The sequence below is a fragment of the Chiloscyllium plagiosum genome, unplaced genomic scaffold, assembly GCF_037043375.1.
Source record: "Chiloscyllium plagiosum isolate Xiang-an unplaced genomic scaffold, Cpla_swu_hap1 HiC_scaffold_48, whole genome shotgun sequence".
NCBI lineage: Eukaryota > Metazoa > Chordata > Chondrichthyes > Orectolobiformes > Hemiscylliidae > Chiloscyllium > Chiloscyllium plagiosum.
In genome coordinates this window covers 6,169,898-6,186,272 of record NW_028270186.1, presented here as the reverse complement: position 1 = coordinate 6,186,272, position 16,375 = coordinate 6,169,898, and the positions used below count along the sequence as shown (strand labels likewise).

The 16,375-nt window shown below is 42.9% G+C and overlaps 1 protein-coding gene across 13 annotated transcripts in view; it reads left to right on the top strand.

Annotated features, from left to right (window-relative positions):
- The window catches only part of aak1b (AP2 associated kinase 1b), a 127,745-nt gene that overhangs the window by 56,056 nt on the left and 55,314 nt on the right, over window positions 1-16,375 (top strand). For all 13 annotated transcript variants that reach the window (XM_087984245.1, XM_043681260.2, XM_087984246.1 and 10 more), the window contains exons 9-11: window positions 68-147; window positions 2,996-3,150; window positions 13,065-13,348. In XM_087984245.1, the coding sequence (XP_087840371.1) occupies window positions 68-147; window positions 2,996-3,150; window positions 13,065-13,348 (519 nt within the window). The remainder of the gene's footprint in view (window positions 1-67; window positions 148-2,995; window positions 3,151-13,064; window positions 13,349-16,375) is intronic.

Sequence of the window (16,375 nt, the reverse complement as noted above, 5' to 3'; positions counted from 1 at the left end):
GCTGTGGAGAAATCATGTGCATTTGCTTGCGTTTTGAAGTTGATGTAATAATAGCTTTCTTTTACAGAACTCTCCCATTCCAGCCAAGCTTGTTGAGCCAGTAAAAGCCAGTGAAGCTGCAGCTAAGAAGACACAGCCCAAGGCGAGGTTAGCACTTTCACATACCATCTTGCATGTAATTAGGCGGAGGAGGCAATTGCCTGGAATTGCTTCAGTGACTTTGACATAACAGCATCAAGACTTGGATTTTATTTTGTGCTTTTTGGGAAGGGAAAGTGTTTTGAATCCAGGGAGTACAAATATAACATTGCCAAGCCTTTTGGGTTTCAGTTGGGTTCGCCTTGTTTTTTGTTGAATGCAATTTTGGTTTGCTTCTGGCTTAAAGGACTAAATGTGCATTGCAGACTTGGCTAACTTCTGTGTATCAGTCTGGACAAGGAGATCTGGGTGGGTGTTTTATTGGTTCAGCACTTAATTTCCACCTGGATTTTTCTCAGTGGGGAGACCCATTGATACAATGCCCTAATTCAGCTCCCAAGTGGCTCACGGACTGGTAGTTATCTTTGAACATAGTGACTGTTGCACAGACAAATCCCCAAATCATTCAGTTACGAGTTCATTATTTTTGATTCAAATGGGGAATGCTGGGAACATTTCCTTGTTCAGAAAAGCATGAGAGTGTGGAATTAGGCAGAGGCACAGGGATCCATTAAAAGAATTCTCAATCATCTAATGTTGGAGAAAGGACGAGTCAGTTGTGCTCATAAAATTGGTGGCGGAGATAGTGGATGTAATGCCAAACAAGTGGGCTGCTTTGTCTTGGGTGTGGTCAAGCTCCTTGAGTATTGTTGGAGCTGCATTCACCTGGCCAAGTGTGGAGTATTTCATCACTCTTCTGACTTGTGCCTCGTCAATAGTTGACATGGTTTGAGGAGTCGGGAAATGAGGTATTCACTCCACGATTTCAAACCTCTGACCTGGTGCTGTAGCCACAGTCTTTGAATGATTTGTCCAGTTTGTAATCACTCCGTCCACTACTGACGCTCAGTAGTAGCAGTGTGTGCTCTCCACAAGATGCAATGAAGAAATTCACCAAAGATCCTTAGTCAGCATCTTCCATCCTCTGAGCTGTCCCACCCAGAAGCACAAGGTAGCAGATACATGGAACACTAACTGCTGGAAGTTACTCTCCAAGCTACACATCATGCTGAGTTGGAAGTATGTTGCTGTTCCTTCACTGTTGTTATGATGTGGAGGTGCCACTGTTGGGCTGGGGTGGACAAAGTTAAAAATCTCACAACTCCAGGTTATAGTCCAGCAGGTGTGGAAGTACAAGCTTTCACAGCTACCTGGCAAAGGAGCAGTGGTCTGAAAACTAGTATTTACAAATACACCTGTTGGACTATAACCCGGCTTTGTGTGACTTTTAACTTTGTTCACTTGTTGGTTGAAATCCTGGAATTGCTTCTCTGATGTTATAATGGGTCTACCTACACCCAGTGACTGCAGCAAATAAAGCTCACTGCCAACTTGTCAAGGTCTGCTTGGGCTGGGCAATAAATGCTGGTATTTATTGATATAGTCTTGCTATGGTATAGCAATGCCCATATCGCATGATAATTCATATAAAAAGTGCTGGTGAACCTTTCTGGTTCCCTTCCTACTGTAGTCCTTGCAGAAGCCAGTCATTTGGTGCCTGACCACTTGTGCTAGATAAGTGTAGTGTCAGTGTTTGGATTTTGTTTTATTCACTCACAGGATGAGGGTGTTGCTGGACAGGCCAACATTTATTCCCCATCCCTAATTACAAGAGGGCAGTTATGAATTAACTACATTGCTGTGGATCTGGAGTCACATGTATGCCAGACCCAGTAAGGATGGCAGATTTCCTTCCATAGAGGACATAAATGAATCAGATAGATTTTTCCCTGACCATCAACAATGGTTTCATGGTCATCATTAAACTACTAAGTCCAAATTATTGTTTAATTCAAATTCCACCATCTGCCATGGAGGATTTGAACCCAGTTCCGAAGCATCAGCTGAGTTTCTGGCCTAATAGCCTGGTGATAATACCATGAGGCCTTTGCCTCCCCACAGTAGAGAAGCTCTATTTCAACAGATTGTAAGTGACAAACAGAAATCAATCTTACTAAATGTAAGGCAGTTAGGTTTGGTTGCAGGGTAAGCACTTGGAAGGCAGCACCACAGATATACCAATATAACAAAAGGACAAATGGATTCCTTGGTTTTGAGCCCCTAACACTAAATTCAAAAAGAAGGGGACACTGTATATGTACAGAGTCAGTGTGATGCAGATATACAAGTCATTAGTTTGACTGCAGGCTGAATATTGTTTCAAGTTCTGAACCAGTGGAAATTAGACATGAGAAGCTACAGAACATGTATGGCACTGATTCACCAGGTGTTAGCAGCAAAAAGGTTTTTTAAGTGCACAAGACCTTTTCATTTGAACTGAAGATATTGAAGTGAGATGTTCGGAACATGTGGCCTGTTCTTGTGGTTCTTAAAGAATTGTAATGAGGTAAGGAGAGATCGATGTTTGTTTGTACTAATTACTGAGATTGTAACCAGATGGCATAAAATTATGGTTAAGAACTGTTTTCTATATAAAGTCCAGATCCCTCTGCCACGTTGTTGATGCAGTATCTATCTTTGAACCTTTTCTAATCGGAATCGATTGCTTGAAAAGTGGAAATATTGAAGCTTACAAATAATGAGAAGCATAATGGGTCAGATTAGACCACGTTATTCTGATTGTGGTATCAACACAGTTTGGTGATTTTAAAAAGTGATCTGGTGTATTCTATCGATCCCTGTTCCATGACTGAATATTTCTGCTGTCTGCACTTCCAAGACTGCAAAGTTAAAACAAACGGGTGTTGGAGAGGGAGAGGGAGAGATGGGTGTGTGTTATAGTGTGATGTTTTCTGCTGTCTTTCCCGTACATGAAACTGTTGTCCTCATTTCACAGACTGACAGACCCAACTCCACCAACTGAGACATCAATAGCTCCTCGCCAAAGGCCGAAGGCTGGGCAGGCTCCAGCCAACCCAGGGATGCTGCCCATTCAGCCTTCTCTGACCCCACGCAAAAGGCCATCGACCCAGGCAGTCGTACCGCCAGCAGGTCAGAGACCATTCGTACATGTTTTTGGCAGCTTGTACCAATTTGACACTTGCTGTTCGTCTCATTAGCCTTGAATAATCAGGTTCATGCAGCAATTTATGCTTTTTCAATATATTTGACTGACAACTAGAAATCTAATACATAGAGACTGATTAATTTCATAAAAGGCTTATTTTTGATGTAAGCATATTCATGATGTTCAAACCTTCCATGTTTTGGGGCCTGTTTATCATTGAGGAGAACTGTCACTTTTCTGTTTGCACTTAGACATTTCTGAATCTGATTCTTTGCAGCCAAAAATGTCAGAAGCACAAGATCTCCTCTGCTCACTACTGAGCTGTAGATGCCTACATTGACCTTACATGACTTGACTTATCTCTCACTGTCAAACCAGGCTAGAGTTTAAGGAGAGGCTAGAGCGATTTTATGTATCAGCATCCTTGTATTGCTGAAATGAACCCTGTTGACTACCACAGAATAAAGATGGATAAAGAAGGCCATTCACTTCATGATAGTTCTCCGGAAGCCTTAGTAGTTTCCTCATTCATGAAATGTTTTCACAAGTTTCCCTCAATTACTAAATCAATTACTTAATTTTCTTCATTGTGTGAATGATCTTCTGATGTTTATCCTGATTGTGTCTTTCACTAGTTAGTGTCTGATGCCTTGGACAAAGTCCTGCAACTTTGTTTGAAATATCTTTTCTGATCTCTTTTCTTCATGCTACTTTTCCATCTTTTAAAAATCACTGTGTGTCACCTCCTTTGGAGACAAAAATGAAAATGCAGCTTTGTTCTTTCCCTTCAATTGCTGATGATATCCTTATGAATGCTCAACCGTGTAGCTTCTGCCTACATTCTCTCCATTGCTCAACGTCTACCTCATAACTTAATGTCTCAAGCTGGATGCAGCAAAAATACGATCTGGTCTGACCACAACACAGTTTGATTGTGACAACCACTGACTTGCGCTGTGCTGCTTAGATAAAGCAGTTCAGTCCTCTTTCTCCTTCATTTATTGCAGTTCTGTGTTAGGTGGACAAATTGAACGTCACGTTTGCTAGGATTTTTGGGGTTTTTGTCTGAAGTTACTGCAACATCTTCAGTAGGGTCATTTTGTTTCTGCTGCTGTTATTTTGCTTTATCTATTTTCTAATTGCCATTCCCCAGCCATCTCAAAATCATCACCTTTTCATCAGTATCATCTGCACATTTGGATACCGTGTGTGTTTCAAGAAATTCATTGCCAAAGCAAATTGGAAGGCAGGTCCCAATTACATTCGTCAGCACTTTATCTCTCCAACAACTTAACCATTCCCAAAATTTGTTTGGAAGGTACACTTCCTCGAGTTGATAAGATTCCTTTGTGTAGAGCCAGGTCAGATGTCTTTTGGGGTGTCTTACAGTATCACATTGTCACGCTACGCACTGTCCAATTGGGATGTTAACACAATGACAAAGCTCCCCTGCTCCACTTCTTATTGTGACATGAGATGTTTGACATTGACCAGCCCATAACGTCTTACTTGAAAGGCTGCACAAGAGTTTCGGCCCCAGCAGTGGAATTCCCAGACTGGATTTTGTGTTGGAATCTCTAGAGTGGGGCTGCAACCCACAACCTTCTGAGTCAAACAAAATTGAAGTCCACTGAGCTGTGAATAATCCTTCAGTTTCACCATGTCAGTTCGAGTTCTTCACCTTCCTTCTGAATGTTGCTTTAATTCAATCAAAAGTCTTCACCTCTGCAAGCAATCACCAGGAGGGAGTGGTCATTCAGAGTGTTAATCATCTCAAGGCATTTTCTTCCATTCTTAAATCTTCTTCTTTTCTGCTCTCCCTCACCTGTCCATCCCCTTTGTGCATCCATGGCTTTTCCGATCTATGTCTCATCTCCTCCAGTTCACAACTCTGTGGGATATGTGCTGTCTTCCAGTCTGGACTTCTGAACACTCCTGATGTTAATCACACTTCTGTGGATGGCTGTTCCTTCAGATGCCTGGGTTCAAGTCCGGCATTAGCGTTCTAAACCTGTCAACCTCTTTCTGTCTCTCTACTCTGTGAATGAATGCCTTTAAGACTTAGAACTTCACTTAAGCCTTTCCTGTCTCTCTTCTGCTTTCCCTTCAGAGTCTCTGCCATTGTTTAACTGTTGACAGCAGAGGGGAATGACTGGTTCTTGCTGCAGCTCTTTCGTCCACAGCAAGGAAAAAATGAGCCGAGCTCTGTTTAGACTTCTTCACACTGGAACACTGAAATCTCTCTGCTTGGCTCTTGTGTCATTGGTATTCTTGAGAAAAGAAGAAGGTTCCCGCATTGCTAACACAGCAACTAAGCAGCAAGTGCCACCTCAGTATTTAAAGTTCCACTACGTTGATGGCCCAAAGTCTTGCTGAAGTACATGTTGGGTTCTGGAGGAATGATATTTTGAATATATCTTGCAAATTACCATTGTCACTCATGAAATATATCAAGTGTGCATCTCAGTGATGAAGACCAGAAGGGTTCATCTGTTGATTTGGTTTCTCTGACAGTTTTGCTTCCCTAATAAAATAGGATTTGAAAGACCATGTTTTTGTTCTTTTAGAACAATAAGTCATGTCTGAGTTGAATATTAACAAAGAACAAAAAACATAGAAAATTTACAGCCCAAGAACAGACCCTTCGGCCCTCCAAGCCTGAGCTGATCCAAGTCTACTGTTTAAACCTGTCGCCCAATTCCTTAGCATCTGTATCCCTCTGCTCCCCACCGACTCATGCATCTGTCCAGACACATCTTAAATGAATTTACCGTGCCTGCCTCTACTACCTCTGCTGGCAACGCGTTCCAGGCACCCGCCACCCTCTGTGTGAAGTACTTGCCGTGTGTATCCCCCTTAATCTTTTCACCTCTCACCTTGAAAGCATGACCTCTCGTTATCGAATCCTTCACCCTGGGAAAAAGCTTACCTCTATCTCCCCTGTCTTTACCCTTCATGATTTTGTAGACCTCAATTAGGTCCCCCCTCAATCTCCTTTTTTCGAATGAAAACAATTCTAACCTACTCAACCTCTCTTCATAGCTAGCACCTTCCATACCAGGCAACATCCTCGTAAACCTTCTCTGCACCCTCTCCAAGGCGTTCACATCCTTTTGATAATGTGGTGATCAGAATTGTACACAGTATTCTAAATGCGATCGAACCAATGTGTTGTACAATTTTAACATGAACTGCCAGCTCTTATACTCAATACCCAGTCCGATGAAGGCAAGCAATACAGTATGCCTTCTTGACCACTCTATCCACCTGTGCAGCAACCTTCAGGGTACAATGGACCTGCACTCCCAGATTTCTCGACTCATCAACTTTTCTCAAGGCATTCCCATTCATTGTATCATTCGCTCTCGAATTAAACTTCCCAAAATGCATCACCTCACATTTGCCTGGATGCTTCTGACTTATTCAGAGTGTAAAATTGCTTTGAACCTGGAGGCAGAGCCAGTTTTGATTAGGCCCTTGTCCAGAGCAGTGTTTGTTAAACCAGCTCAAAAGGTTGTGACAAGAGCACCCACTGACAGATTCAAGGAACCCAGTGAGAAAATAAAATGTTCTATGGTTTTAAACAATCACCAGTAACTTCACTGAAGAAGGCAGGTCTTCAGTTGTAAATCTGTACGTACGGCTGTTCTCTAAGGATCCACAAATGGCAATTTGGCCCTGGAATCAAGGTAAACAGGAGACTTCACTTGTAACTGCAAGCAAATAACAGTATCGAAGAAGAAAAGGATATCCGTCAGCATTAAAAGTAAATCTTTACTTTAAATCCTTGAGCAGGTAACATCACTTCTTCTGGTGGGAGAAAATAATTTTTGAGGACTATTATCTGAGAGTCCTCAGTATTAGACTAGATTCCCTACAGTGTGGAAACAGGCCCTTTGGCCCAACAAGTCCACACCGACCCTCCGAAGAATAATCCACCAGTCCTATTTCCCTCTGACTTTTGCACCTAACGTTATGGGCAATCTAGCATGGCCAATTCACCTGACCTGCACATCTTTGGACTGTGGGAGGAAACCGGAGCACCCGGAGGACACCCACACAGACAAGGGGAGATTGTGCACACCCCACACAGCCTGAGGCTGGAATAGAATCTGGGACCCTGGTGCTGTGAGGCAGCAGTGCTAACCACTGTGCCGCTCCCTGTCCACAATTTCACTGAACGGTTCTTGTTTTAATGTTGTTCAGATATCCTGCCACTTTGCACATGCGGCGACTAATCCTCTGTGATGCTTCCTTCCACTTGCATATGATGAAGTATTGTTTCCCACCATTCCTTAATTATTTGGCGAAGATTCCTTTATCATTGAGTGAAGATTACTTTATGAAGTTGTGGGCTTTTAATGAGATCAATTATTGATTATGTTTCACGGTTACATCTGGATCTTTCTTTCACCTTGCCCTTTTACTTTCAATCTCAAACCTTGACTGAAGATTTTCTCTGCCATTGAGTGTTGTCTTATCCTGGTTTCTCTTGCCATTCAGGTGATAATGATCTTTGCCATTGTTATCAGTTGGGTGGTTCCAGTATTTGTTATGCAATTAGCAATTCATGTTCACACCCAGCTATGATGTTGTCATAAATGCTTTCCACCCTTTTCTTTCAGCAATTTAACTTTTGTTTACCTTTTTGCTGACTATGCTGAGTACTTGTATAATTAATCCACGTATCCTTTCCCTGCAAGCTTCGATGGAGTCTTTCTTGGTGAAAGCCTACGTCAGTCTTTATCTTCAAATGTTTTAATGTCCCAACCTAATGATTATTCTTATTTCTCAATCAACATGCATTTCAAATCAGATATTGTTACAAGCATTTAATAAGCAGCAAATGGGAACAAGACAGATTTCATTGATTTTTAAGCAACTCAACCTACCACCAAGCATCGCTCAGGTTGTTGGTTGTCAACTTTCATAAAACTCCTTCACTTTTATAAACTACCTCATTAGCCATTCTGTCATGAGGCACCTCAATGATGGCCCCACTCTCCTTTCCAAACAGTACTGGTCGCTGAACTCCAAAACTGCACACAGTACTCTGACAAGCATAACCCAAGCTCTTGACCAACAGCTTGTTTCATCATACCGAGTTTTTCCCTGAGCTGGTAATGTTAGAGTCAGAGTCCTGCAGCATGGAGATGGGCACTTTGACCCAAAATGGTCTGTGCCAACTGAAATGTCCATCCACACGAACTTCATTTCCCTGCACTTCACACATACCCTTCTAAACCTTTCCTATCCGTGTATTTCCTATCCATGTTGCTCTGTTGGATCAATCAAACACTTTGTGAGCTTTTCAAACCCCACTCTCAGCTCTACTGAATTATTAATTACACGCAGACTTCGTTTGAGCCCTGACCCAACATGGAGTTGCCCACTGATTCTTAGAGGAGAAAGTGAGGACGACAGATGCTGGAGATCAGAGCTGAAAATGTGTTGCTGGAAACGCGCAGCAGGTCAGGCAAAGTTGTACAGTACAGAGCCATCCAACTGCGCATGGCGCGCGCGCGCACACACACACACACACACACACACACACACACACACACACACACACACACACACACAGTGTTGAAACCTGCTTTCCCAGCAGCACAGTCTACCTTTGTCTCCATCTCACATCCTCACTCACTGTCTTGGACCTTCACTGATGCTTGAATTGTTGTGAGTGGCTGACTGAATATTTTGCAATAAGCTCCCTACCATTTTTAGGCAGAATTGAACTTGGCCACTGAGCAATCTTTGAGACTGTATGCTCTGAACATTAGAATTTGCAGATTATTGGCTTGCCTAATATCATTGACTGCCACAGGAAGCAGATGTCCCCACTGATTTGCCCTGATCTGTAACTTGTGTTTGAAATCCTTCAATCCTTTGTATTTCACTACCCTCTATGGTTGAAGCATTCACAGGAGGGTATTCCATGTCCTGCCACAGACAGGCAAGACAAGGAATCTGACTGGCTGCAGCTGCATCTCCTGGGGGAACTCACAAATTGACATCAGGCACTTCCTGCCAGTGAATTGACCCATTCAGCTCATTGTTGGACAATACCTTGCTGTCAAACTCTCAGAGTGACTTTACAAGAGGTCTGGGCGCAAGTTATTGGTCTGTCCTGTTTGCACCTGAAAATTACAGAAAGCGAAGGAGACAGACTGTTCATAAAGAGTGGAGGAGCAACTGTACTGGGTCCAACTGCCATGTTCTCCCAACAGGAAATGAGAACTCTTGGGACCAACAGCATTGCTATTTTGCTGAAATGACTTCAGCTAAGTGCGTACTGAGGCTACTTGGCTAACAATAACATTTATTCCAAAGTGTGTTTGTCCCTTTGAAGCAGCAAAGTTCAGAATCATGCAATGCCGTCAGCATTTCCCAAACTAAGTGCATTTCTTTCTTGCTGTCAAAATATATTAACTTCACTAAATATATTATTGGCATGTGATGTTATTAAATTGAACTGTCAGAAGCAATTTAGCTCTTTTAACTTGTTGTCTATGTCTTTAGCTTCACGGTTTATTGTGTTAAAGATACTGGGATAATTGACTGCTTAGTTTTCTACTTTGGTTCCAGCAATTTCCTTCAAAGCCCAGCCCTTGGTGATTGATGCATATATCCTTGGATTATTGTATATCAGAATGGCACTGATTGTTGATCTTACATTCTCCTATTGTTTGTTACTTTGGCATGTTTTAATTAACAGTCAGGACAGCAAAATAGGAATTTCAGTCACCTTGTGCGCTCACAATGTCTCATGACGTATTTAAAAAATATCGCTTTGCTGAAATGATGCACACACCTCTCCTCACTCAATTTCCGTTTCCAGTGTACATTTTCTTGTTTGTTGTAAAGTCATGGAGATGTACAGCACAGAAACAGACCCTTTTGGTCCAATTTGTCCGTGCCAACCAGATATTCTACCTTGATCTAGTCCTGTTTGCAAGCATATGGCTCATATCTCTCTAAACCATTCCTACTCATATACCCATCCACGTGCACTTTAAATGTTGTAATTGTACCAGCCTCCACCACTTCTTCTGGCGGCTCATTCCATACATGCATCGCCTTCTTTGTGAAGGGGTTGCCCGTAAGGTCCTTTTTAAAATATTTCCCCTCTTGGACTCCCTACTTGGGGAGAATATCTTGTCTATTTACCCTATCCATGCCCTTCATGATTTTGTAGACTTCTAAAAGGTCACCCCTTAGCCTCCTACACTCCAGGGGAAAAATGTCCCAGCTTATCCAGCCTTTCCTCATAACTCAAACTCTCCAGCCTTGGTACCATTCTTGTAAATCTTTTTTGTGTCCTTTCTAGTTTAATAACATCCTTCCGAGAGCGGAGCGATCACGATTGTATGCAATATTCCAAAAGTGGCCTTACCAATGTTTTGTACAACCAGAAGTTAATGTCCCAATTCCTGCACTCATTGCTCTGACAGATGGAGGCAAGCTTGCCAAATGCCACCTTTACCCCAGCTACCTGCGATCTCACTGAGGACCTATGTTCCTTCACCCCATCCCTTGTTCCTTCTTTCCTGCATTAAAATGAAACTGTTATTCTTTATCTTAATTGTATTTCACTGTTGACAAGGACCCCAAAATTTTCACTGTTGATGAGCTCTCTCAGTCTCCCCAATCCTATTGTAACTTTTAAGACATAGGATCTGCCTGTTAACCATCCGATTTATCTGGTATCACCTATTCCTATTATCATATTGGCAGGAGCACAAAGGATTGTCAATTTAATGACAGTGTGGGCCCTCATCCTGCCATGCTCTGGCACCAGCTGCTGTTATATCTTCTCATTCCTGAAGAAGGGCTTATGCCTGAAACGTCGATTCTCCTGCTTCTCGGATGCTGCCTGGCCTGCTGTGTTTTTCCAGCACCACATTTTTCAACTCTGGTCTCCGGCTTCTGCAGTCCTCACTTTCTCCTCGCTGTTATATCTTCCCCTGGATTTTGGGTGCATCCCTCAACATTTATTTCCACTCATGCATTTGCATTAGTTGGTGAGCTGCCTTGGCTTGTGCAGACTGTGCTCTGCAGTTCCATTTAATTAGTGTTCACTGACTCACTGTCTCCAGAATAGCAAATAATACAGCACTTTGGTACAAAGATGAAGCAGCAGGTCGCGTCATCCTTCAGCTGTCAGGGAATGGGACATCAGTCAGCATATTGTACAGATGGTCGTTCTTTGGCTGTGCTCCAACTTCAGAAGCAACCTCTATCTGAGTGGCTCTCAAAGATTAATAGAATCACGGAGCTATACAGCATAGAAACAGACCCTTCGGTCCAAATCATCCATGCCGACCAGATATCCTAAATTAATCTAGTTTCATTTGTCAGCACATGGCCAGTATCCCTCTAAACCCTTCCTATTCATATACCCATCCAGATGCCTTTTAAATGTTGTAATTGAACCAACCTCCACCACTTCTTCTGGCAGCTCATTCCATCCATGTACCACCCTCTACTTGAAAAGGTTGCCCCTTATGTCCTTTTTAAATCTTTCCCCTGGCACCTGAAACTATGCCTATTTTTGGACACCCCCAGTCTGGGAAAAAGATCTTGACTGTTTATCCTATCCATGCCCCTCATGATTTTATAAACCTCGATGAGGTTAACCCTCAGCCTCTGACGCTCCAGGGAAAAATGCCCAAGCCTATTTAACCTCTCCCTATAGCTCAAACCCTCTAACCCTGACAGCATCTTTGTTAATCTTCTCTGAACCCTTTCAAGTTTCACAACATCTTTCCTATGGAATGGAGACCAAAATTGAATGTAGTATTCCAAAATTGGCCAAACCAGTGTCCTGTACAGCTGCAAGCAACATTCCCTCTGACGTTACCATTAAGTGTGTAAGTCCTGCCCTGATTTACCAGACGAAAATGTCGCACCTCATATTTATCATGATTAAACTCCATCTGTCACTCCTTGGCCTATCCAAGAAGGATTGTTAGAGTCCAGAAGTCCATTCAATCCATCATGCCACTGGAAGCCCTATAAATTGCAAATAAGTCCTGTTTAAGATTGTCTCCACTTGTCTTTTGGAAGTTCCCACTGAATCTGCTTATGCTACTCATGCAGATTGTACTTTCCAGATTCCTCTGTGTGGAGTCATCTCTTTCCAATTCTCCTCTTGATTTTTGCAGTTTACTTGAATTCTCTGGCCTCTTATTCCTGAACTCTTTTCCAGTCTTTCCCTGCTTGTTCAATCAATAAGCTGTCAGTAGTTGTGAGGAACTCCTTCAGAACCTGCTTTGCAAAGCATTGTGATGGGAGGGAGTTTGAATGACATTTTCTATAAACAGAGAAAATCGACTACGACTCGGCCATTCCATGCTTCCAGCCTCATCCGCTATTCAGTGTGATCAACTCACTTCCCTGTTCCCACGTCATCCCGATTATCCGAGGATCCCTTTAGCCCCAAGAGCAAGAACTGCTTCTTGAAAACATTCAGTGATTTGGCTTCAGCTGCTTTCTGTGGCAGGGTCACCACTCACTGGGTGAAGAATGTTCTCTTTACCTTAGTACTAAATGTCTTATCCCATATTGTGAGACTGCGACCCCTTGTCGTTGGGACTCCCTAGTCAATGGGAGCATCCTTCCTGCATTTGCCCTGTCCAGTCCTGTTAGAATTTTATAGGTTTTCAGAAGAACCTGTCTCATTCTTCTAAATTCCAGTGTAGGTAGTCCAAACTGCTTTAGTTTCTTTTTGTACGTCCATCCTGGGAATCAATCTGATTTGACACAGTTACCTGTTTGAGATGCATTTTTGAAATCTGACTTTGGCTGAGATGAAGGGTTGAATCAAATTTGTTTGAGGGTATGCAATTTCCGTGAACAGCTCTGTTTCCCAACCTTTCCCTGTGTTTGTCTCCAGGTGTTGTTCTCGGCAGTGGTCACAACACTCAGCCACCAGGCCTACAGCAGCCTCAGCAACAACCAAGGCCTCAGTTGCAGCAGCCGCAATTGGTGCTGCAACAGAAGCAGCCCCAGGCTACAGCAGCGCAGCAGAAGCAAGCACAGGCTCAACCCCAGCCGCAAGCAGCAGGGCAGCCTCCTCCTGCCCCACAACAAGCAGCTGTCCAACCACAGCTCTTTGTGCAGCAGCCCCAGCTCCTGCAGCAACAACAGCAGCAACAGCAACAGATGATGGCTCAACAGGTGAGTGTGACCTGAGTGCGTCCGGATTGGGTGGTTGAATGATGTACTTGGAGAGCGCGATTGTCTTCTTTGTTCTGCACACTCCTCCTTGCTTCAACTTTATTCTTGCAGACATAATTGTGATTCAAAAGTACAATCTTTTCCACTGCCTTTATACTTCTTCCCAAGTGACCAGCAACTATTTGGAAACGGTGCTGAAAATTGAATTGATCCCAACAAATCTGATCATTGTGACTGAGACAGAGATTAAACTGGCCGAAACTTTATTGCTGGAACAGCACAGCAGGTCAGGCAGCATCTAGGGAACAGAAGATTCGACGTTTCGGGCACATGCCCTTCTTCTGTTCCCTAGATGCTGCCTGACCTGCTGTGCTGTTCCAGCAATAAAGTTTCGGCTTTGATCTCCAGCGTCTGCAGACCTCACTTTCTCCTCAGAGATTAAACTGGACCTATATTCTCCGCTTTTAAAAAGAATGGTTGGTGACCTCATTGAAACACAAGGAATTTTTCAAGGGCTTAACTGGGGAATTCGCAAGAGAGTTTTTGGCCTGTGCATAGGGAATCTGAAATATGGAATCATAGCCAGGGTCTGATAAAACTTAGAAAGGTGTTGAATCGTTGAAGGAATTCTTTCCCTAATGGATCGTGGATGCTTTGTTGTTTAGGTACCTTCAAGATCAAGACAGATGGAGTTTTGGGTACATACAAACAAGGAATGAGAATAGGCCACTCAGCCCTTTAAACTCTGCTCCTCCATTCACCAGTGTCATGGCTGATCTGATTTTGACTTCAACCTTACATTCCCCCACACACTGTAATCTTACATCACCTTGACAATCAAGTGTCTATTTGCCTTTGCCTCTGCATCCAAAACCTTTTGAGGAAAGGAATTTTTTAAGACACTCAACCTTTCTTTTTCCTCATCTCTGTCTCAAATTGGTGACACCTTATTTTAAAACTGTGATCCCGAGTTGTACCATCTCCCACAACTTTCCACCTCGTTTTTACACGTCCACCTAGTCAAGTCCACTTAGGATCTTGCATGTGACATCTGACTATTCAAAACTCCAAAGGATACAGATTTAGCCTGTCTAGCCTTTTCTCATAAGGCAAACCAATCATTCCAGCTCTTAGACGAGTAAACCTTCACTGAATTCCTTCCAAAGCATTGACATTATTTTCTGTAAGTATGTTCTTAAAGAAATTTAGGGTCATCGGGGCAATGTAAGGAGGCAAAATTGGTGCAGGTGACTGAGTGACTGGTGCGGCAGGTTCAAGGAGACAAACAACCAATCCTGCTCCTAATTATTGTGTTGATCACCAAAACTCTCTGGAACCAACACATAATACTGGTGAGAGAAAAACTAACTTTTTCAAAGAAGATAGTCTTGGCTGTTTTCTTTGAGGTAAAAACAATGACTGCAGATGCTGGAAACCAGATTCTGGATCAGTGGTGCTGGAAGAGCACAGCAATTCAGGCAGCATCCAAGGACAGGCAAAATCGGATGCTGCCTGAATTGCTGTTTTCTTTGAGGGTCATCTTTGTTGTCCAGGTTTTACAGCACGCTGGTCACTCTGAAACCTTGCTGGGTTGTTGCTTTTCGTCCTGTCACACGAATCTTGCAGATCCTCCTGGTTGGCAGAAGTTGCCTGAGTGTGTCAGAAAAGTTCATTTTTTAGACTCTGCTGCTGGAGAAATGTACATGAGCTGCTGAGACCAAAGAATAAGAGAAGCTTGCAGCACATTTAACTCTGCGCTGGCACTTTCCAAGAGTAATTGTGCTTTGTTCCATATCCATTCCTTTTCACATTATGTATGGAATCACCTTCCACCAAGCATCTGGTATGCACTGCACTTCAGATTACCTCACAACCTTTAAAATGTGCTTAGGTGCATACTTGAAATTACTATGCTACGGGTCTAGTGCTGGAAAGTGGGACAAGTGTAGATTTAGTGCAGTTTTGGCAGTGCAGCTTCAATTGGCAATAGTCTTTCTTCTATACTGCACGATTAGGCTCTTTTCTGGTGCAGTGTGTCCAAATTCCAACAGCTTTCTCCAACTTTACTGACTCTACACCATAACTGAAGTCACTCACCCTGTACACCCCTGTATCCTTTTAAGGACCTTTTACATCTTCGCTGTTGTCTAGTTGAAGTCTCACCACAGACTGAGTAAGTTCAAGTGTAATATCCACTTTCTTATCTTAGTCTTTTATTCACAGACCCAGCAACCCACATGAATTTTAACCTCATCAGTTTGTCCTGCTATGTTGAAAGATTTTCGTATTTGGTTCCAAGTTCTCTGCTCATTTGTACTTTTCAAAATCATGTCATTTATTGTATGTTGTTCGTTGATGTTAGTCCCTTCAAAGTGTATCACTTCACACCATTCTTCTGTCCATTTTCCTTTCCTGTCTGTCACCCTGAGGCCTGGAACTATCAGCCTTGCCGTGTTCTACTTGATCAAGTTTCATCTCATCTGCAGGTTTTATAATGCTGCTCCCTACACCTGAATCATGATGATGTTTGACAATTTTAAGGAGTAATGGACTGCAAATTTACCCTTGAGGAATCAACTGGTCTCAAAAATATCCACCACCTTCATCCTTTCCTTCCATTCACTGACCAACTTTATTTCCATCTTATCACTTTGCGCTTAATTTGATCGATTCCGTTCCCCTTTCTGAGCAACCTATATGGTACTTGTCGAAAACCTGCCAAAAGCCTTCCATACATAAAATCCTCCCTACGGTGATCGCTGTCTCTCTCACTTCACCAGATCATTCAAATTCCATGAGAATCAAATAAGAGCAACCCACACATCCATGTCTCACCGCTGCATGCAGGCTGGGAAAAGAAACTGGATACATGGCTGCTGGGAGAGACTAACTCCTTATGGTGTGTCCAGTGAGCCTGGTACCTTCTGTACCACACCCGCATATAGGTTCGGAAGGGTTTCCAAGACAAAACTCTCCAAGTATTGCACCAATGGCTGGGGAGTTCCTTCAATTTTTGTTTGCATCAGG